The 23,440-nt window shown below is 49.8% G+C and overlaps 1 protein-coding gene across 1 annotated transcript in view; it reads left to right on the top strand.

The window, feature by feature from the left end:
• LOC104469227 (rho guanine nucleotide exchange factor 9-like) overlaps positions 1–23,409 on the top strand; it is a gene marked incomplete at its 5' end in the record, with an annotated part of 26,184 nt that extends 2,775 nt beyond the window's left edge. The window contains 3 exons of the mRNA XM_010083668.1: positions 11,809–12,052; positions 12,751–12,819; positions 23,158–23,409. Coding sequence (XP_010081970.1) covers positions 11,809–12,052; positions 12,751–12,819; positions 23,158–23,339 — 495 coding nt within the window. The remainder of the gene's footprint in view (positions 1–11,808; positions 12,053–12,750; positions 12,820–23,157) is intronic.
• Positions 23,410–23,440: the final 31 nt, after the last annotated feature.

Below are 23,440 nucleotides of genomic sequence, written 5' to 3'. Positions count from 1 at the left end.
CCTGTGCTACCAAGAGTTACCGTGTTCCTTCTTCCTGCTGGTCCATCCAGTGTTGCCTGTGTCCCAGGAATAAGGTCTGTGGGCTGTGGAGGTCTCTCTACTCTCCAGCTGGCTGCTTTCAGCAGAAGTTAACGTATTTCCAAATAAACCCCTGTCTGCTTTGAACACAGCCAACTTTCCAGAAGCTTTGCCATCCCTTCCTGTTGATGTCTGAAAATGTTTCAGTGTTATGGGGCTGTTTTTTGTTGGACATCTGGCCGAGACATTTCAGTGAGGGAGAATAACTCTCAGGGTAATTCCTCTTGAGATTCTCACTCGGTTGTTCCCCTGCTCGATACGCCCGCAGAAGATCGTCAGTAATTCCAGACCAGCCCCCTGACAGCCAGGAGCTCCCTCATCAATATTCACCGTGGTTATTAGTTGTTCCCAAACATTTCAAGCAAGGTTTCGGCATCTGCCTGGCCTTTTGAGATGGTGGGTGTCCCCAGATCCCTGCGGGGTGGAATCACTCCCGTGTGTCCTGTTGCTCACTCGTCTCCCAGAGGTGATGTGCTGCTCTGCGGAGGTGGGATGCACTGAGCGCTGCCGGTGGGAGCGGCTCCTTGGACGTGAACATCCTGCGTGTCTTCCCACTGGTGCGTCTCCGAGGGTTTTCCCAAGGACTTTTGCAATGGGAGCTGAGCCAAGGGTCTGTCTTTGCAAATGGGCGTTGTTGGGTGATGACCTGGCTGATGGTTTGTCTGCGTGCAAAGAACCAGATGTTAGTGTGGTTGGTAGTGTGACTACATTGAACTAGATGACTAGGTTAAGATGACTCTAATGAACTAGATGACTGTATTAAGATGACTCTAATGAACTGGTTGTTAATATAGTTCATCGGTCAGGAAAGGAGTGGTGGCACTGGCCGGATCCAGCGGCAAAGCTCAGACCCTTCCCTGGTTGCCGGTGTCAGTTCCACTGCCTCAGAGCGAGAAATCCCAAATGCGTGACCAGCGTGTCTTGGGTTTGTGAAAATGAGTAATTAAAGGAAGGGCTGCATTCAAATGCGCTTGACAGATGTTCTCTCCGCCAGGATGGGTATATTGGAGTCTTTCTCCCAAGCAGGAAGCTTGCACTAAGATTTACGAGGGCTGCATGAATAAGAGCAGCAGCAGGTGGAGGAGCTGATACTGTGGCAGCCAGCTTCCGTTGCTGGCAAACGTTTTGCAAAGCAACTTGTGTGGGAAAATTTTCACAAATAAAATTGGTTTCTGAGCTTTGCAAATAAATCTCTTTGGGTTAGATATTGCCATCAGAGACAGCACTGCTCGCTTTCCGATATCACCTCTGAATTGTTTTGTGGTGCTAGGGAGTGAGAAATTCAATCAGATGAAACGGCCGTGTCAAGCATTTCAGTGCTCGGTAAGTGAACGCTGAAACAGCAGGGATGTGGGCAGGCACTGCAGGACATGTCCAGAACCTGTCTCCAAAGGGGAGCACCGCGTTAGTTCAGATGTCTCCAGTTCCTGATACAGAGCCACTGGGAGAGCTCGTGATTGAGTTTTGCTTTGCAAAGCTGGGTGAGGTTCAGCTATTGGATTAATGTCAAACTGTCATACTGAATTTTCTGCCTGTTTTTCCTGAGCCAGAGGTTGGGACATTGCAGTGTGCATGAGGACAGAGTGGTGCCTTCTTCAGAAGAGACTGTCGATCGGTTTCCCTAACGCAAAAATGCCTTTTGGGAAGGAAGAGGGGAGTAAACGGTGTAGGAGGCAAGCACTGGCCTCAGTTGGACTTACCATATGCCTGTCTATAATCGGGAAAGAAAAATACATGTTCCGGTGTGCTAACCGTAATTACCAAGAGATGAAGTCAATCCTTGATGACGGTAGCATTGAAAGATGTTGCCTTAAAGCCACAGGGTCTACTTTTCTTATCACCCTGAAGTTGAGAGAGTTTGACACAGAGATGCTTTAAATTTGCCAATCATGGTACTTAACATCCAGGGCTGTGACACGCAGTATTAATGATGATCGTAGCCTGTTATGTTGCGGGATGCTCGAGGTGCTTATCATGTAATGGATGAGGATCTTCTTTTTTCTGTCCTGGGTGATAGTCTGGATTTCCCCAAGGGGCTCGAGAGTGCTGTGGCATTGGGCTGGAAGTGACGGTGTGAAGGGTTAACAGAATTTCTGCACCAAACAACGCTTTTCTTTCACCAGCAATCAAACAGTCCTTGGTGGGGCTCGGTGCTTGGTGTTTTCTGACATCGCAGAAAGATCAGTGACTGCATGAAACACATGTAGTTTTCATTTGCACTTTTTATGTGTCTCTGGTAATCAGGAGGCAATGCCAGCCCCAGCTCCTGGGTTATTGCTGTTTGCTGTCTTCCCTTGAGCTCTCAGAGCAAAGCGGGCTGGATGAGAAGCAAAATGAGACCAGTTTAATAGCAATAGCCAGCCAGGCAGCCAGAAATAGCTGTGCTGGAGGAGACAGAGTAAATAAAATAATCCTGTCAAACTCCATTTCAGTTCAGGTTTCCAAATGGGAAGATAAAAGAGACATCTCTGAGCCCTTGTAGTGTAAGAAGGTCTAGTTCCCATATTGCTGCTGTTAAAAACACTGAAGTAATCTTTGCACCAAAACAAGGGCCATGCTTTTACTGCAGGCTAAATCGGTCTCGCAGGGCTAGCCAAAAATCTTGTTTGCAAACACACAGCAGCCCTGGGACCATTTGTGTTACTTCAAGTGGTTTTTTGACCCAGAAGGAACACTGCTTGACTTCTGCAGCACCTCCCAGCCCTTCTCCCCTCCTCCCAGTAAGGCACATCTCCATGAAATGCCGTGGTTTGGGTCAGGCGTGGGTCCCGCCCGCAGCAGGGTGGGAAGGTGGGTCAGGCTGTGGGTCAGTGCTGTCGGGCAGGAGCTCGGGGGATGCTCGGTGGGTTGCTCTTGGAGCCGGTGGGAAGGTGGGTCAGGCTGTGGGTCAGTGCTGTCGGACAGCAGCTCGGGGGATGCTCGGTGGGTTGCTCTTGGAGCCGGTGGGACAGCATGAGATGGGCATGGAGACAACCAAAGAAAACACATTGGCCTGGTCACAGCCCCGAGGCAAGGTATAAAATGAAGTTTGTACAGAACAGTGTTTGCACAGCCCCCCTGACCTAGCCCTGCGTTCATGATGAGCTGGTGCTGCCTGCAGACAAGAGGTTTCTGGGGGGGCAGAGCATGGCGAGGAAGGTGGATCCTCCTCTCAGTCCCCTTGGCTAGCAACGAGCTGAACACGAAGGATAAACTCCAGCAATTGACAGGTTATATATTATTAAAAACAGTTATGAAAAAGTACTTTAGCTGTCAGATATGGCATGCTCACAACAAGAAAACATTGCCTTTCATAGGCAAACAGCCCTGACTGCATTTGCTCGGTGACCCTTCTGCAGGGATGCGCAGAGGCCAGCCACGTGCCCTGAGCGCGCTTTTGCAGGAGGACTGGTGCTAATGGGCTGTGCTGGCCGCAGGCAGCAACCGGCAGCGGGCCGCCCGCGTTCTGCGGGCTCGGGGAGGCAGGCGCTGCCCTCCTGCTCCTCGGTGCGCGGCAGCAGACAGGGGAGAGCTGGAACGCGGGAGGTGCAGGGAGGAAAACAGCGGGGTCAGCCTGAGGAGCCAGCTGGAGGAGGGTGGGAGAAGGCTTGGGGTTGTTTGTTGATAATTCAGTGGTAAAATCCGGAAAGGGCTGAATTCAGAGCCCTTCACAGACTGTGTTTTCTGGACAAGGAGCAGGTTTAGCCTGTTCATAATAGCCATACAGACATACGAGATGCTATGCGATACACTCTCTGCCTATTTTATCACTCCTGTAATTGCAGTGGGTGTAAATTTGCCCCCCAAGCAAAACCTCCAGAACTGAAAACCTAACCCTCCTGCTGCTGTGGCCTTTCAGCAGCACAGTTTGAAGCCCCTGGGAGCAAACTGGAGAGACCAGAAAAGCCGAGTGACGTGTCTGCAGAAGGGTTTCCCATCTCTGGCTGTTATTAGTTCTTTGGAGATGCGCTCGCCCTCGCCTCGCTGCTCCGCAGCCGATGTGACTGGGCTTGAGGTGGAACGAGGCATCGAAATGCCACTGATGCTCCCCTAAATATATCGAACGAAAAAAAGCATTTCCACATAACTGCTTTCAGTTCCAGTCCTCCCCCACTCGGATCCCACACTGCAGCTTCATGGGGCTGGCAAGGATGAATCAAACGTCTCTTTCCCAACTCAGGAGACAGACACTGCTGAATAATTTGGCAGGAATCTGCCGACCTCCCCAGCACAGCTGTCCTTGTGCAAGGAGTTACGTAAACTCATATCGCTGAGATCTCGGCTCCCCTCTTCCGTGGCAGCCCCTGGGGAAACCTTTAACAAACCATTCGGCCAATCGTAGGAAGTTTGTGGTAGGAAGCGAGTGGCCAAGGGGAGGTGGTGTTCCATCCCCCTGTTTCTCGTACAGTCCACCCCGTGTCGGGTTTTCAGGTTGTGCTGTGCAGACCCCATTTCCCTGCTCCTAAAGGCTGGCTCAGCCCAAACTGCCGTGTCTGGCAGGCTGATAGCAAAGCTCGCAGTCACTGCCATCCAGCCACTTAGCAGGGCTTGGATTTATTTTCAAGAATATTTAGGGAAAAAAACATTCAAAAGGGTTCATTGAGTTCTAGGGTCTCATTTGGACAGGAGAGAGGCCCAGGTTTGCCATGCACTCGGGCTCCGGGGAGGTCGATGGAACGGTGCGTGACGGTCCCGGCTTAAAAACCAGCCTGCGGTAGGGTTGAGCTAAACGAACAAATGGTACGGAAAAGCGCATCCTTGGCGTTCGTGAAAAGCAGGCTGTGCTGCTTTCTTCAAAGGGTCACTTTAAGGTAGATTAGATTTTAAAAATGTAGGTTCTGAATCTTTTTTTAAAAAGCCAAAGAACATTGAAAGCCCTTATGACTAAAGATACCCAACGACATGGCAAAGTGGCAGCGTGCCACGCTCGCATTGCTCACGGCAGGCTGGACAGAGTGGGGAGAGAGAGCAGGCAGGAAAATCAGGACAAATTTCAGGAGTAAATTGAAAAAACCCCGCTTGCTCACTCTGCTTCTTCCATACTGCTCTGCAGTCACTGCCCAGGTCAAGGAGAAATCATCAGAGAGGGGCCTGAGACCCACACCTTAGCACCAAGGCAACTCAGCCTTTTCAAAGTCTTTGCCCTTTCCAAATCGTGGGTTGGTGTTTGGGTGCCGTTACTATGGGTTCAGTCTTTTCCCAATTTCAGCACCAACTATTCCCTATTCATCCACTGTTTCAACATCAGCTCTTCCCCAGGCTGTAGAGTTTACCTCTAGGTGGGTCTCTCCATCCTTGGGTCCCTCTTCTCCTTTGATACCCAAAGAACACATCATCTTCTGGGCAGAAATACCCCACAGGGTTTGCTGCTTTTCATCCTGAGCGCACTGCTGCGTTATCCGCGCTACGTTTCAATTATTAGTCGTTCCAGGTGAGCCCTGGCTTTACTTTCTCTGCGTGTACCCAGCGCAATCCTCTTGGCCTTCCAGCCCGTGAGCGCTTGCGAGGGCTGCTGCTTCGCCAAGCCGTGAGCTCGGGTGGGGAGGAGCGAGGAGAGGAACCCCTGGTGCGACACGGCGCTGTCACCCACGCTCAGTGCAAGGGTAAGGTAGCTCAGAAAACCTCTGCTGGGATGATCTGTAAAGCCAGGCTGGGGACGAAGTGACGATCCCCAGCGGAAGAGCCACCCAGTTGCCTGGCAGGAAGGACGGAGGGATCGGCGCCGTGCCGCATCCGCCACCCGCGGGCTGCATCTCTGCATCTCTGCAGGCTCTCCCGCCCGCAGAGCCTCCTCTCTGCCTCCCCTTGCTCCTCCGGCTCCGAGTCCCGCAGCACGTGTAACGCTAAGCTGTTCTTACAAGGCTTTGAGCTGTTAAAGATCCACCATCAAAGGCTTTCAGTGTGTCTTTCCCAGATTACTTAGTTACAGCTCCCAGTTGCCCTGTACAATAAGCAAATATCATTATCCCGTTGTAGCGCTGGGGAAGGGCTGAGGGAGGAATTGCGTTTCACCCGCCGGCCCGCAGCCAGCCCCTGCCGGCCTCGGGACCCACGCTCACCAGACCTGACGGCATCCGTGTGCTCAGCGTGCGTAATTCCTCCCCAAGTCATTGTGAAACCACTTTCGCCCTGGAATATGCAGGAATTTGGTAACCAGGAGGACCAATAACCTACTTGTGCAATGAGACACTTGTAACGGATTATTCTGGGGTTGGCATCTTTTATATTGTCAGCTCATAAGAGGGATCTGATGACTCATGGCTGGAAGTGGCTCTTTCTCTGCTTGTGTTTTACAGATGATTTGTTTTACGCATGACAAGTAGAGTGTGACCTAGCATAAAGTAAACCCTAGAACTTGAAAAAAAATGCGCCATCCTAAAATCATAACCCTTGCTTAAGACCTCCCCATCCATCCTTGCGTGCCACACTCTAAGAAATAAATCGGGGGAGTTTCTGAAATGCGTGAAGGTGGCTGCACGCAAAGCAAAAGGGGACAAATGACCCGGGACACACCAGGCCAGGTCCTCTCCAGCGCTGGCCTGTGCCCTCTGATGGAGGGGAAGATGCTCTCCTTCTGTGCTACGTGCTGCTTAAGCCGTTGTCTAGTGATGAATATTGTGTTTTGTTGCAGCATCACAAGAGGGTTGGACTCTTGCACAGCCCCTCGTGCAAAGGCAGTGCTGGCACGCAGAGCTGTGGGCTGGGGCACTCGTGGCAGGAAAGAAGTGGTTGATTAAAGCTAGAGATCAGGAGGAGAAAGCAGTGCCAAAGACAAATAGGAGTCAACTTATTACTAAGTTATTGAACAGTCGGATTTACAGGTGCAATCCTTTCTACCCACAGCTATCTCCACTGCAGTGATTTGGGGGTAGGTGCATCATTCATGGTGGAAGCCACTTCCCAACTTCAGATCTTCAGGTTTTCCAATCAAGGGTCAGCCTTGGTTTCCTTCTGATGGTCACAAATGCGATTTTTTTTCTTTCGAGTGCAGCTAAAGAAAGTCACCCACCCACCCCCCTTCTGATTGAAGTCGGAGTGTGAGCAGGAGTGGCCCAAGCAGGTCACCCAGCCGGGGACATCCCCCTGTGCACAGCTGCCACCCCAGGCACAAGCACGTCAGCTGTAAACCTCCGACAAAGCACACGCAGAATTGTGGTGGGCTTACATAATGTGTCAAAACTTTGCTTTGTGCTCCCATCAAATATGCCTTTTTTTGGCTTCGTTTTTTTCCTTGTGAATCCTTCGTACACATGAACAGGCTGCAGAGCATTACTCACAAGAGCTTAATTAACCTCTAAAGAAAAGGAAATCATAGAAGCTGTAGGGTAAAAAAAAGATCATATTTAGACAAATAAGTGCAAATGACCTAGATGCATCAATTTCCTTAAGAGCCGTGCAGTGCAATCCAGCTGCTGGCTGCAGAGGCTGCAGTCTGGGTCACTGCTCCTTGTCACTGCTCCTCGTGCTGCCTGTCCCAGGCTGTGCCCTGGGGCTCCTCCCGGACCACCCCTCAAGTCCAGACTAATCCTACCTGCCCTCATCCCGCTTTCTCCTACATCTGTCACCTTTCTCTTAGACATCATCAAAATGCAGAGCTGGGAGGGACCCCAGGAGATTAGCTGTTCCCTTCGCGGGATTAAGCATACTGAGATCATCTCTGATGGGTGTTTGGCTTACCTCATTTTTGAAAATCTCCAAGGAGTGCTGTCCCAGGGCTTCCCTATTTTGTCTGTTCTGGTGTTTAACTACTTTTATAGCTAGGAAGATTTTTTTTTTTTCCAAGTATCTATTCTCCCTTGTGGTAACTAAAGCCAAACCACAATCAAAATGGAGAATAATTGATCACCAGCCGCCTTAGAAGAGAAGCAGCTTTCACATACCGGAATACCAAGAGCACATGCCCTTTTATTTACATACTTTCAAGATTAAACAACTTCATTTCTTTGGCCTTTCCCCTTTGATCAGGTTTTGAGTCTCTTTTTGGTCTTTTCATATTTTCTTGTACTTATTTAACTACAAAAATGACTTTGGATGAAATTCAAATCTGGACAGTGCAAACCAGCTCATCGGCATCCTGGGGTAACTACGGACAGGACAGTATATAATACTGTACTCATAGAGCCAGCATAGAAACAAAGGTAAATTCGATAGCTTAAGAATTTCTTCCTAGTTCTCTCGTACGTTATCCCTGGGATAATCGGGAGCAGTGGCAGCCTGTCCCAGCTGCCATCCCTGCCCTCCCCTAAGCCTGGGCTCCTTTGGACAGCGCGGCTGCGCACAAATCTCCATTTGGTGGATGTGTATTTGCTTTGTCCTTCTGACACGCAGTACTTACACCAATCTGTTTAAACAATCCGGTTTCACCCTCAGCCGTGTGTCTGCTTTCCTTTCTCTTGTGTGTGCTTGTTCGGTTTAGCTTAGTGCTCAAAGGAAGGAAGGAGAGTCCTGCGCTTGACAGCAAATGCTGTGCAGAGCAGCGGGGCTCGTTTCTCAGCCCTGCTCCAGGCTCTCTGCCTGCACCTTGCAGAAATCACACGAAGCAGCACTGCTTTCCTTGCCTGCCTGCTCCCTGAATTTTTATGCTCTTGTCCACATGCATAAAAAGCTCCTTAAAACAGGGGTTTGACCTTGTTAGCTGTACGTCTGTCATGTAGCCCAGATGAATTCTTGACTTTTGTTAAGATCGATTACAGTGTGAGCCAAGTGCATTGGATGCTTCACTAAGGGGTTAAGTCATATCTGTTTTTCTTTAAGAGCTGTAGGGACATATGTCATAAAATATTCACAGCTCAAATAATGATTATACTTCCCATACTGTGGGTGTTAATATTTAGTCAATTAGGAAATAATATCCATGTATTGAGTGCTGGCAAGAAGAGGGGAGGAAAGGAGAAGCGGCAGCAGGAAAAGTCTCACCCATTAAAATAACATCAACCAGTTACGGTCGTTAGTCTGCTCTGTGGACTGACCTTTCTTGAAACCAGGTGCGTACAAAGCGTCTTCCATGTGCAGCCACGTGCTGTTCATGGAGATGCCGATGTGCTCCACCACTCTGAAAAACGAGGGGTGTCTCTAGGACATGGGGTGTCGATGCTGGAGTTTATGGTCCTGGGGAGGTGTGAGGGAAACGCACCGTCGGCACTGGGCAGTGACACACGCCGGGGTAGGGTCAGACGTGGACTTGCTCTGAGCCTTTTAATTCTCCTCTATCTCTTTGAATGGTTTCATCCTCCTCCATGCCAGCACCTTTCCCTCCCCAGCTCCAGGGGTGTTTCTCCTCCAGAAGGTTCCTGCCAAGCTGGAGGCTGAGAGCTCTGGGGAGGGTGATGGGAGAAAAGATGATTCACTTCTTCTGCATCCGTTATTGAAGTTTCTTCACGAAATGAAAATAAAAGTGGCAGTGGGAGCTTTGCGCTCATTGTTTTTCCCTCGTTCACCCAAGTGCTTGCTTAACGCTCGAGGACAAAGAGGCAGAGCTGCTGCTTGGCGCGTTTGCTGCCTCTCGATAGCTGAGCTTGTTCTCTCCCGCTATTGCGTTCCCTCTGACAGTCATGTTCTGCGGGGCCAGTTTATTTCCAAAAGCACTTGTGTGATTCCATTATCTCCTCGTTGCTCCTTCAGTAACACCTAGGCAACACCGTTATCTTCCATCCGATACTCAGCAACGCCTGCAAAACCCGGGAGCCTCCGAAATGCCCTGCAGGAGCCTCGCGGGAGGCAGCGGGTGCTCCTGCGGCGGCCTTGGAGGGGAAGCGTATGGAGTGGTTCAGGCAGACATGCCCAAAGCCCCTGTGTTGTCCTCTGGAAGAATAATGACGACACAAAGCTCTTAAACATTCACTTAGCATTAGCTATTAGAAATAGCTGATAATGTTTTTTAAATGAGAACTGGAGAGGTAAGAGAGGAAGAAATGTATTTCAAAGCGAGTGCACGGAGCCTTGTGTTTTCAGAGCCAGGTGAGGAGGATGATGGTGATTATTTTTTCTTGTTGTACCTTTTATGAACAAATCTCTGCATAATCATGAATGTTGCATAGGAAAGTACGTTTGGTCCCGCTTCACCCCCCTCCCGCACAGGGACAGTCTGGTCAGTGGTGTGTTTCAGAAGTTTTCCGCGGCAGCGGGAGGTTGCTGGTGTGGCTGATGTAAGGAGCACGGCTTTTTTTCCTGTGAGATTTGTTACTGAGTTTTTTTGAGAATGTGGTGAAGATAAATGCTGCTTCTAAGAACTAGTCCAAGACTCAGGTTTAACCACAGCACACAGTATTGATTTAATTGAACAAGTTTAGCGTGGGCTTGCAGCCTTTTCTCAGCACTTCACCGGGCGCAGTGGGAGAGGAAAGAAGCAATTTTCCAAATTAGAACAAAACAGGAAAATTTTTCTATTGTATATTCAGCCTGAAATATCCTTTTCTTATGTTTTGAACAGCATCACTACTCAAAGCCTACGTACTAGAGGAAGGTATTGGTACAAGACATGAGTTAATGGATTTTTTTTTCCCCCCTAGAGCATTCCAGGGAAGGAGCCAAGTTTTAAAGACTGTGAGCTTCTGGACAGTGCCCTGTCTCATGATAATTGTACTGTCTGGCAGATCCATGAGCAAGTTTGCTAAAAAAATTATGATGTACAATTTATTTTCCAAGATTAATGATTTGTTTAAAATAATACCTACTGCTTATCTTTAAAAAACCTTGCTGATAAATCTTATTTGAGTAAATAAATGCTGTACATTGATTTTATTTTTCCTCTTATATGAATCCTTTGACATAGCGTTTATCTTTAGGACACTCTCAAAAATCAAAAAGTATTTAAGTTAATTTAATACACCTAAATACTGGCTTTTGAGAGTGGGTAGAGGAAGGAAATCTTGATTGTGTGTTGCTAAATTTGGCTTTTTTAATATGTATGCCTTGAATCACCTTATGTGGTCATGACTATGTATGTAATTAACGCTCTGTTTTCTGATGATCTTCTTTTGTTACCTGTTCCTATAAAGATACAGAGGTGTGGGGCCAGAGCTCCTCTTACACCGGTGTAAATCAGGAGTAGTTCTAGTAGAGGCAGCACAAGATTTGATGGGCAAAGCCAAACTAAGTATGAAGAGGGTAAGGAGGAAAAAAGGAAAATTATCTCGTTTTTACTACCGTTCATCAGTATCCACAATTTCACATCTCTGATTGAGCAGGTGAGACAACACATCTGAAATCACTTTGTTCTTTGAACTGAGGATCAGGGTGGTTTTCTCGCCAATGAGTTGTGTACGGATGGGAAATGGGTTCCAAGGAGACGGGGCAGAGACCCATCTCCCCTGACTCTGAGAATGTGTTTGGGAAGCAGAGATCTGCACTGCCACACATGCCCAAGCTGATTTCTCCGGATTTTTGTTTGTACACAGCCTCGTTTGCAGCACGGGAATCCCATCAGGCCAGTGGCCTCTATTTTCCAGTTTCTTGTCCTATGGAACAGAACTTCCCATCATGGAGAATGATGGAAGTACGTTACCTACTCCAAGGCATTTCTTCATGCCTGCAAGCCAAATTTTGCAGTGTGGTGATTTGTATTTTTTTCTTTTATGCCTATGATCTACCCAATTTCTTTAGCCAGCAACAGATGTAGTCACAGCAGATGAAGCCTGGAGAATCTGCCCAGGTTGCACCAGGACTTTCCTTCAGCCCTCCCGTCAATCCCCTGCTGAGTTCCAGCTCTGTAAGTATCTTACGACCAACCCATCTCTCCATTTCTCTCTGCAGGATCTGATACGGAGGGATATTCTGTATTACAAAGGTCGCATAGACATGGATAAATACGAAGTGGTAGATATAGACGACGGGCGAGATGATGACTTCAATGTCAGCATGAAGAACGCCTTCAAACTTCATAACAAGGAGACTGAGGAAATGCACTTGTTCTTTGCCAAGAAACTGGAGGAGAAGTTACGATGGCTTAGAGCTTTCCGAGAAGAAAGGAAGATGGTAAAAGAAGATGAAAAGATAGGTGAGGAATATGAAATGAATCTGAAAGGAGATTGTTGGTAAAGCTCAATTTAGCCCCAACTGGTGGAGGAGCCCCCATTTTTTTTGTAGTAGAACTACAGTTCAGCCTTGTTCAAATGTCCTTGGTTGCTCTCCTAGCCATAAATAGGTCTCTTTCCAGTTCAGTTACTGGTATTTTTGGCCCTCGATGAACAAATCCTGCCCATAGCTTCAAGCCTGGATCTCCATGGATATTGTGGGAGAGGGAAATCTTGGGCCATCTGACTTCAGAGTCTCCTGGCTGCATCATTTCTGCCATGGTTAAGCATGGCTCGTGCAGGGTAGGAGGGCGGCAAAGTCAGCGACTTACAGCCGTGCCCTTCCCACAGCATCAGCCCAGAGATGGACTGTGGCCAGCGTCCGTTCGGGCTCAGCTGTAGAGCACTGGGCATATTTACGATACTGTATAAATAATAATGGCTCTAATCTTACTTTTCATACAGCCCCTGCACAAGTGAGATTAGAAAGAGGCCTGCCCTTCCAAGGAAGATTTCCTTTTCAGTAAAATACCTGCCCCTACGCGCCGCTCACGGGGTGACGCTTTGCACCCAGGGCGTTCTGTGTGTGCCAAAGAGTGCAGAACATGCCCCCCTCCCCAAAAGAAAAACGAGGCTTTGTAAGCAATCTTCTGAATTGTGTTTGCCGTGTTCCCTTTTTCAGGCTTTGAAATTTCTGAAAATCAAAAGCGGCAAGCGGCAATGACAGTAAAGAAAGTCAGTAAGCAAAAAGGTAACCGGCAACACGCACTGTGCCTGGTGATGTGAGGGTGGAGCGGGCTGGGCTGAGTCCTGCTGGGTTAGGATCCAGCGTCCCCCTTGAATTTCCCCCTCCCCTTTCTCTTTTTTATATAAAATACCGTTTGTGCTTTGTATCCTTTCTTAATGTATCTGTGGGCCAAATTAATCTCTGGTCCAGTGTGGCTGAAGCCAGTGGAATTTCACCAGAGATGAATTTGATCTCGTGTCTCCAGTCTGATGTCCAGAAGCTGTCCCTGGGGGCGGACATCTATCTATCTATCTATCTCTCTATCTCAGTTGTTATCTCAGGCTGAAATGGGAGTGAGTGCGGAGATGTGGAGGGGTTCTGCTAATTCCCAAAGTCTCCCGTTAGCAAAGAAAGAACGATGGCTAAATACTGGAGACGGTGAGGGCTCTGCCCCTTTCCTGCTTCTGGAAAGGGGACACTCATGGTTCCTGGGGCTGCCTGTAACTTTTGAAGGACAGCACACTAGCGTCAGCTCTAGGAAATAAAGTATGGTAGTAAAGACATTCTGTCTCTCGAATGTTAGATTCATTTCCCCACCTAGGCAGGCTACAGCCCACTAATAAATGCCATGCTAGATATTAACCAGAATCTCAGCTGGTGAAACAGCCAGCATTCATTAATTATCCCTTGCAATAACTCGTGCAGCTACAGGTTTGGATATAGTAAATACGGAGGGAAAGGCAGAGAGGTCATTTATTGAGTTCTCCAAAGCTTCACAGAGTCATAGACGTATCCATTCGTTACCAAAGTGCCGTGGCACAACTAGACCTGTAACTGGGTTTTGAGGGAACTCATCCCTTCTCGGCTACAGTCAGTTCCAGGCAGATCCGTCCCTGCTCTGCACAGGCATTGGGGTGGTTTTTGTACAAGCTGAAGGAGCTCTTTGCTTTCTGCCTCACCTGTTCGTTGTCTGCTGGCTTTGCTGGTCCAGTAGTGGTTTGCCAGGCCAGCTGTGAACTCCTTGGTTTGCTGTGTCTCTCCATTGTCATTAGTCTTCTCCTCTCTCCTGACTTCCTCTGTTGTCTCTGAGATGTTCTCTACTCTCCTGGCCAGATGTTCTAAGCACGAGGTACGCACGCACGCAGGGACGGGCCAGGGAGCGCCCGCCGTGCCCAATGCACACGCGGTGCTGGCAGGAGCTCGCTGCTGCAGGTTTGCCCCTCGCCGCTGGAGGTGATGGCAAGGGGAAAATCAGAGAAACAGACTTGCATGATGGCCGCGACAAAAAAAAATTTATTTGCAGGTTAATTAATTATATTATTAATTAATTAATAATTGTACTGTTCAGTCATTAAGTGACACAGTTCAAAGGTGCCTGAGCATGCCCACCAGTATTCCCACTTAGATCACTGGACTTGCACCCTGACCAGTATAAAATGCCTGATGGCACTGAATCCTTACACCGCAATTGCTCTCTTTGTTTTCTCTCTTTCTCTCTCTTTCTCTCTGAGATGAAAAAGGAGGGGCTATTAGCTTAGACTTCTCTGACTATAAGATTAATTAGCCCCTAAAACACCAGTCAGCGTTTATTTGATGAAGAACGAGCTTTACGCTAGGACACTTTTTTTAGTTCTTTTTATGAGATTACATCCTGGAGTCAGACAGAAACTGAGCCAGACCCGGGGCATCGAGTGAAGTGAAGCCAGGTTGTTTTGCTTAAAACATGAAATCTGAAAAACAACAAATAGGGTCGTTAAGTTAGTAGCTCTGTTTCTTTTGTCCTACATTGTGGTAATTGTAGCCCAGTCTCAGATTAGTTAAATTAAGTACCGACATTGAATGTTTTGCTGAAAACTCTTAGTTTTCTTACTCTGTGGATTGTCTGGTGCCCACGACCCAGAGAGAGGCAGGAGGCTGCCGGAGCAGGGGGCTGGGGGCATTGCTCAGAGGAGGGTGGTAGGAAGCAGTTCCTGAGAGTTGGTTTGTAGTGACTTACTTTGAATCCTGCCAGATGCATTTTATATATATTGCCAACATTTTTTTTTTTTTTCCGACAAAGATCTTGGCAGGCACTTGGGGCTGTGTTGCTGAGGCTGAGGTGCAGGTCTTGGGGCTGGGAGCAGGCGGACAGACAGGTGTGCTTAAGCCAGCAAATCCTTTGTCCTGCCCCTGCAGCCTCCCGTAGCGTGCCAGTAGCCCTGGAAGGGGCTGAGAGTTGGTTTTGGAGCATCAGTTATAGCTGGAAAGCAGTGAAGCCCTTTAGGAGTAGGAGTACTTCCACTGCAGTCAGATGAACTATTTATTCGTGTCACTTCACGGGTTTGCAGGACAGGTCTCAGTGGCTGCAGCAGGGCTTGGGGGCTCCCCAGCCCAACCTGACACACCGAGAGCCCTGCTCCCGTGTCAGCGGGTGCCTGTTACAGCCTTGCTTCCAGATTATCTCCGTCGTTCCCTCCGCCTCGTAAATGGGAAAGCATGGTAATTTCCCCGTCATGGAACACTTAAGGAAGAGAGAAAAGCCGTGAAGGAGGTGAAACGGAAAATGCAATCAACTTTGTTAGAGGTGAAGCAGAAAAACATTTTTCAAATAGTCTATAAACGGCCGCTTGCTTCATGCCGTGTTGTACCACACCTCCCAGCAGTGTTGCGCTGGCGCTGGCTGGTGTGCCTTTGGAAAGGGAGCGTTTGAACCACCGCTCGCGGCAGCGTGAGAGGGAGAGACGCTGAGAGAACAGCTGATAGCAGGAGAATGAACCGTTAAACTGCTTTGTGAGCTAATGGAAACGTTATCCGGGTGATGGGACGAGGGGGAACGGTTTGAAGCTGAAAGAGGGGAGATTGAGATGAGATATTGGGAAGAAATGTTTCCTGTGCAGGGGGTGAGGCAGTGGCCCAGGTTGCCCAGAGAAGCTGTGGATGCCCCATCCCTGGAGGGGCTCAAGGCCAGGCTGGATGAGGCTTTGGGCAACCTGGGCTAGTGGGAGGTGTCCCTGCCCATGGCAGGGGGTGGCACTGGGTGGGTTTTAAGGTCCCTTCCAGCCCAAACCATCCTGTGATTCTATGAAGAGCGAACACATCTCTCAGTGCTTTGAGAAGTTTTTGATCCCAAAAGGAGGACCCCTGGTGGGGCACACGTCACCCCCCTCCTAACGCTCCCATCTGCACAGCAATGCACGCACGCGTCCAGCGCCAGCCTGCCTTCCAAATCCATTTAACGATGCGCAGGGTCAGATTTCAGCAGTATGGTAGGATTTGCACTGCTTATTGGATTGGGCAAAACGTAATGATGTTAGACCAGGTGCCTTAAGACAGCATTAAACCAATTTTTGGCCTTCTTTAAGTCCATTAGATGTAAAGTAAATGGGTAGTGTTGGCTCTGCACCTTACCAACAGATAGAGAAAAGGACTGTTTGGTGGTTTTTTTCTTTTTGCATTGATTTTTCAAGATTTTGCCTCTCGGTTTCTGCCCGTTAGCCTCTTTCAATGTCAGTGTGGTAACTGGGAATAGAATTCAGTGTGGTGTCTCCTAGAAATAGCAAAGTAACAGAGAAATTCATTTGTCTTGACTTACAAAAACAACAAAAAAGCCCACAACCCTTTTAAAGCTGCAGCCAGTCAGGTGTGCAGCTTTTCTGCCGAGGGGTCCAGGTGCCGCTGGGGACTGTGCTGCACTGGCACTGCATCGTTAAGGTCGTATCGAGTTGTACTTCCAAAATTGTGCTGTTGTTGACTAAAGCAGTGGAAACAAGTCTAAAGTTCCCTTGAAAATGGAGCCCTTGTGGATCTCCCGTCCATCCTTAACATAGACACAGGACTATCCAGGGCACTTCTCCATTTCTGAGTGTTTGAAACCTGAAGGCTCCTTCGGTGCCTCTACCCATCAAGGGCTTCTGTTCCGCTGGCCACTTCTGGTCTCCCCTCCAGACTCTTTGCAGCTTTCAGAAACATTCAGTTACTTTTCTGACCCCCAGCTTTGTCCACATCTGTCCCCACGCCGGACAGTTCGTACACGGGAGGGATTTTTGCTCATGTTCTGGAAGCTGTCAGCCTGGGATGTCAGGGGGATTGGGGGCTCCAGGGGCCGGGAAGGAGACCCATTCTTCAAGCACCGATTCCCACTAATGTTTCCATTTTGGAAAATGAAATGTCTGTTTATATTTAAAGAAGTGAGGTTAGTGCTAGGTGGGAGGGTTTCCCAGCCCAGGAGAGCTCTTCAGACCCGCGCTGTGAGCTAGCTCCTTCGCGCCCTTCTCTCTGTCCTGTGGATTCTCCTCTGCCCTGTGCCACAGCCTCACCAGAGCAGATGCCCTCAGCCCAGCCAAGTCTTTAGACTGGTGGTCTGGGACTTGCAGAAGGAGGGAAACATAGATCCAGTCACCATCACCCCCAGCCCTGAGCTTAGGAAGGATGCTGTCATTAAATCTGCCCATAAATACTCAGCTGTGCAAACCCAGCAGGGGCTAAACCGTCAGCCAGCGTGAACTGCTCTGGCCTGCAGTAAAACTCCCTCTGAGTCACTGAATTTTCCTGCTAATTTCTTCCTTTCTGATCACTTGAGCTCACGGCAAACTATGTCATACAAACCCTGACCCAAACACCCAACAGCTTTTCTTTGACTTCTCCACCTTCTGCACTTCAAGCTCTCCCCCGGCAAGGCAGAGTGAGATGCCGGCACATTGGTGTCCTTGTGCTGGCTTCATCCAGCTGCGAGGACAGGTCTGTAGGTACCTCCTGTGGTTTTCTGGAGTGTTTAAACCTATTTGGTGGCATCTTCATTGCCAACAAGATTGATGTGGCCCTGGCATGTTTCCCCATCCCATTCCCACACGTAGGCGTAGCCTCAGGGGGATTCAAAGGAGCCGAGCAGCACAGAGACTAACGGCTTTAAATCAAAGAGAGACATTTGTGGTTTTAGATAATCAGGGTCACCTCCATTTTTTCATAGAGTGCAGGTGAAAGAGTGGAGCTATTCATGTTCTTGGTGGCAATTCCCCACAGATTAAAAGAAATCCCAGAGTTTAGCCCATTGCTTGTAAAATGCAGACCCTGACGATTCCAGATGCAGGTGGGATGCCATGCTCGGCTGCGGCTCGCTTCGGGTCCACAAACACTCGTCTCCTTGGTGATAGTAGAGAGAAATGGCTTCTCGTTCAAGGCATTGGTAACCCAGCTGGAGTCCACCAGTTTCATCTGAGGTCTGGGCAGATGTACACGCTAAGGAAAATCATGAATAAATTCTTGGCTGGGAGGTCTCTGAGGATGGCACCGGTGCCTTGGCAATGGGCACGTGCTTCTGAGCAAATCCTCCGGGGGAGTTTTTTGTTGAGATGTGGAACGAGCCTCTTGGGTTTTCCATTGGCCCTCGTTTGAGGAGCCAGGGTGTTGACATCAGTGTCCTGTTGAGATCCCAGCTGAAATAAGTCTGTCAGCCCAGGTTCTCCTGCGCTTGCTGTTTGGTGAGGTGTTTGTGAGGGGCAGAGTTGCATTGCAGGGCAGCGATGGAGGGACTGATCTCTTCCTGGCAGTGAAACGGATGGAGTGCTCTTTGCTCCCAGCGTACAGAATGCTGGAGGAGAGGGAGGCTATATACATACAGGAGTTTTGATTTCACTTTGATGGGTAAAGCCCTAGCATCGTTTATTCTATCTTGCCTCCCTTGGCTTTTGCTTTCCACACGATGAATCGTTAGCTCACTGTCTAGTCTAATGACATCAGGTTGCAGTGACAGACTTGATAAATAGCCTCAGGAAGGTCAGGTTACGTGGCTGGCTGTGGAATAGCCAAGACTCAGGATCACTCTTTTCCTCTGCTGCATTTCTCAAGCTGCAGTTCGCCTTTTCCCTCTTCCTCCAGATGAGAGAAGTGAGGCCAGTGGTTAGAAAAGGGAGCTGAGGGGTGTTCTCCTCACCGGTGCCATCCCTGGGGACGTCTGCCTCCGCCCAGGCTGTGCACAGAGCCGTGGCTAACGCCGTCTGCAACCGGGGCTCAGGGCTGAGGTCAGACCCCGCGCAGCTGCTAACTCTAAACGTAGCAGCAAGCAGGTAAACGGTGGCGAAGGGCTTTGAGATCCTCTGGAAACGTGCTGAAGCAAGGCCAAGGGCTGGACCCCGTCAGCCCTTAGTGCTCCTCGCTTGTCGCTGTAGCAGGAGGAATTAACCCTACACCAATTAGTGATCCTGAGGTATGTTCCCGGCTGCCCCTGTTGGGTTTGGGTTACGATATTCACGAGGACACGGAACTGATGGGGTTTTTGAGGATGGCTCCCGAAGGACACCAGTTGGCTCAGCTGCTGTTGGGAGCAGGGGGAGGTGGAAGGTTCCCCAGCGCAGCACCGCGTCCTCTCCTGCAGCCTCCGCTCGGGCACTGGAGAGAGCAGGGGGTGATGTTGTCTCCCCTCAACTCTGGCTAACGCACAGCACCGTCCCTAGACAGCTAGGTAGAAGAAAAACCGAGGAAATAGCTCCTGAGCGAAATCTTAAAGGTTGAGGATGGAATAACCAGCGTGTGAGGCATGTCTCCATGGCTCTAGAGGCAAATGTGGTGTGTTCTGTGTCTGTTTGGTACGAACTCTGGAGAGGTGCAGTGTCGCTGTGGCTGTCCCGCTCCTGTCCCTGGGTCTGTCCGCACGTGTCCATGTGGATTCCTGCCTGTGACCATGCTCCTGCAGCTTCCAGTGCTCCTGCGGGCGTGCTGGAGCCTGTAATAGAAGAGACACTTTGAAAAAAGAGCCAGAAGGGAAAAAAGAGACAGTTAAATCTTTTTAATTGTATTCTTCAGAGCTGAGAAATCCAAAAGATTCCAAGTGACGTTGCCGAGTACTAAAAAAAAACCATGATTTCATCTGACAGCATCTCTCTACCGCTTTTGTCTCACCAAATGACAAATCCTGGAGTTTGCTTTTGCTCATTCTGAACAGATTTCCACAGCCCCCACCCTGCTGTGAACGATCTCGCGACGCAGCTGCAGCCTTTGTATCTCTTCTGCTCCAGTGCAGAATGATGCATGAACCAGCAGAAGGAGCTCCAAGGCTGGTCGTTGGCGTATCGCTGCTTTCTTCCGCCTTGGGAAGGCAGCGCGGCAGCTGTGTCCAGAAATCATTGCTTATCTACCGATGCTTTCCCTTTGCGCGTTGAATTCTGTTCGCCAAGCAGCCCAGCATTGCGTTGGGGGCTTTGCTTGTTTCTTGCTGTTGAATTGCAGTGGATTTATGGCTTTGCATATTAAAAAAAAAAAAAAAATTCCCTCAAGAGACAATTTTTTGCACAACAGCCCCAAGTTCTGATGAGGGAGCAAACCACTTCAGAGCAGAACATAAAAATACCAACCTGTCAATAGTTTTCCCCAAAATTGTTCTTTCTCAGGATCTGAAGATGTGCAGATGAGATGACTCTTCCTCCTGCCCCCCGCCCCTCCCAGTTCCACCTTGTCAAGAATGTGGGTATGTCCACAAAAACACAAAAAAGCCTTTCTTGGGGCACCCCACGCTGTGGCAAAGCGCTGTATCACCGTTTCACAGTTGTGTTCTCCGGAATGGTCAGCCTGGCTTGCCAGCGCACCGGTGGTTTCATTTGCACGCCCACAACACACGCTCATTACGCATGCCGTCGAGATCCGCAGTCTTGATCGTTCAGGCCATGGAGGCCATCTGATAAATTCAGTAAATATGCAAACTTTCAGCTGCTTATCCAAGCAGAACCAGCCAGGAGCTGTTGGTGCTCATCCAGCTTAGATGTTCCTGCCAATAGCCTCGATCCCTGAGCAGGGCCACACCAATGACTTTGGGGCTGAGCTGCTTTACGGAGGGCAGCGGCAGTGTGGGCGTGGGTATGTTTCAAGCAAGGATAGACATTTGTCAGGAATTTGGATCAAAAAGTCTATTTTAGGAAAGAACCGAATGGGTTTGCTAGGGATCTGGCCAGGGGAGTCTGCTTTTTTCTCTTTTGGAGAAGACAGACTCTGGATGATGTTCTTTGCGGTGTAACTCCATCACCATCAGGGCACTTCAGCCAGACTGTCCTTTCGCTGCTTCTTCAGCCTTCCAAGTGCTAACGTTTTGCTGATCCAGGAGATTTCGTAGTATTTTGGTGTCATGATTAAAATCCATCAGTTCACCCTCCACAGACGGGTTTGGGGCCAGTGAAGCGCCCAGCCCAGTGTGGCACACTTGATGCGTCGTGAGGCTGACGGCTGCTCCGCAGCCACAGGGTGCAAAAGGCACGGGGCCGTTCAAGCCCAGCAAAACAGCGGGGTTTAAAGGTCTTCCAAAGCTGGGAACAATCGCTGTGTGTCCCTTAGGAGCTGTGACTCTAAAGCTGCTGCTGTGTGCTGCAGAGCATTAGTTAGGAATCGTGGTGGCACAAGGCTTGTTTGCCCTTGACATCATTCCTGGTCCTTTGGATCACTCACGGATCCAAACCCCTTCCCAGGCAGAAGATGCAGCTCCCAGCCTCAGCTGTGATGAGTTGGTTAAAGGTTAATAAGCCTGAATCACGGAGTGTTTTCTGTCCACCGTAAGGAAAGGTCTCGGCTGCTCCCTGCGGTGGGCAGAGCTGCACGGTTTGACGGTATTTGCTGTTAAGGAGAGATCCGTTCGACATAGTCCAGGTGATATCTCCATTTGGGCTGAACCTTTGGAGGATTTTAACCACCCTTGGTCGGTAAATTCTGTTGCGAGGGGAAGTGAATTAATTCTCTTTCCTGAAGCTATACCAAAGCCTCAGTACCTAAAAGAGGTGGTGAATGGTAATACAGTAACATGTAAAGCTGTCAGAGGAGCTCCGTGAGCGCCCTTGGGGAGGCTTTTCCCTTTGTCTGTGAGTACCTGACTGTGTGCAGCCCTCCTGTGCCCGCGCCGGCCGGCGCTGCCCTGTGCGTGTGTCTGTGTGGGGGTAGGAACCGCTGAATGCAGAGTGGCATTTCTGTGACACACCTTGCCGTGGTACCTGGGTGCTAATCACCGTATTTTGCCTTCTCTAGCACCTTCCCAGCCGAGGATCTCAAAGTGTTTTACAAACATTAATTAATTTAGCTTCACAACCCTCCTGTGAGGTAGGTGGGTGATGCCATCCCGCTTTCCAGACGAGGACACTGGTCTGCTTGGGTAGAGTCGCCTCGCTCCTGCGCTTAAAACCAGGGGGGGCCGTGGCCTCGGGATGGCCCTTGCGAAGCTTGCCACCCGCGATGCGGCCGGGCTGCCCTCCCCGTAGAAGGAGGAGCAGCTCTGCCTGCAGCAGAGGGGATCCAGAGATGGCCCGAGCTTACAGCAACCTGCCGCCCAGCCCTGCTCCTCCCTCCCTCCTGCCCTTCTCTGGAGTTGTGGTTCCCAGCCCATCGCGCTGCCCCGAGGCTGGAAGGAGGGGTCACCCCCCTCAGCGGTGTTGGGGGAAGGAGATGCAGAAGTAGCTCTGTTGTTGTTCCCTGTAGTCTCCGCTTTGGTGGTGACGTGCCTCCCTTCGCATCCACTTCACTCGCCCAGAGCCGCCCGGTCTACACCGTCCGTTACGCTGGGTTGCGTAGGTCCTAGCTTGCCAAAGCTCTCCCTTTCCACGGGGAGGCTGGAAGGGGAGCAGCCCCCCACCCCGGTCCTGCACGGGAGCAGGGACTCGTGGATGGGGGAATTACCCGTTAGAACCTGGGAGTGCAGCCTTGCCAGTCCGCCCATTGCTGCCAGTTTGGGTTGAGCAGAATCAGCTGGGCTTGGCTGCAGCCAGACTGGTCCATTTAAAATGAACCCTATGGAAAAGTCCTACAAACTTTCCTAAAGAAAATACCGAGTTGCCCTTTGTCTAGGCAGACCAGCGCAGAGCGACGCGGGTCCTGCAGCGTAGCGCTTCCTCCAGAGCAGCTCGGCTCCGGTCCGGCGTGGGAACCGGTGCCGAGTGCTCCTCGGGGTCACACTGCTTGGGGCTGGTCACTGGGGTGTGTTGGGACAAAACCGCTTTCCAGGCACGGCTGGGAGGGAGGGTGAAAACCAGCTTGGAACCAGCAGGCGTTAAATCTGCGCGCGGGTTGAAGGATGCGGTTGTTTGCCTTCACCCGCCCCGATGGATCCCACGCAGGGCTGGGCGCGTGGCTGTGTCTCCTTAGGTCACCCAGGACTTTTCCATCAGGGCTGGCAAAACTCTGCCATGACCGAAGTAATGGATCGTTTCCAAATCTTCTACTCACGGTCTAGCATCGGTAGCCTTTGAGCCGCGAGGTCAGGCAGCTGCTGCGTTCCTCCGTAGATTTGCCATCTCCAGCACGCTCCCTGTTGTTTGGGACCCTGGTTATGATAAGAGGTGATAGCATGACGAAGAAAGACGATTGACCCAATTGCACTTTGACTGATCTGTTTCTTTTTCCCCCCAATCATCGATGCAGGTGTGAGCTACTCCAAGTCGGTTCCTCCAGCCTACCCACCACCCCAGGATCCATTAAATCAGGGACAATACATGGTGACAGATGGCATATCCCAGTCCCAGGTCTTCGAGTTCACCGAACCCAGACGCAGCCAGGCACCATTCTGGCAAAACTTCAGCAGGTTAACACCATTCAAAAAATAATACCTAGAGAGATGGAGAATTTTAACTTAAAAGAACTAAAATTTAAAAAATAAAAATAAATAAAATTATATTTATAGATGGACCTTTTTTCGGAGAAGCAC

The sequence above is a fragment of the Pterocles gutturalis genome, unplaced genomic scaffold (genome assembly GCF_000699245.1).
Source record: "Pterocles gutturalis isolate BGI_N339 unplaced genomic scaffold, ASM69924v1 scaffold4485, whole genome shotgun sequence".
Lineage (NCBI taxonomy): Eukaryota > Metazoa > Chordata > Aves > Pterocliformes > Pteroclidae > Pterocles > Pterocles gutturalis.
Note: the sequence above shows the minus strand (reverse complement) of the source record. Positions and strands in the feature narration are given on the sequence as shown.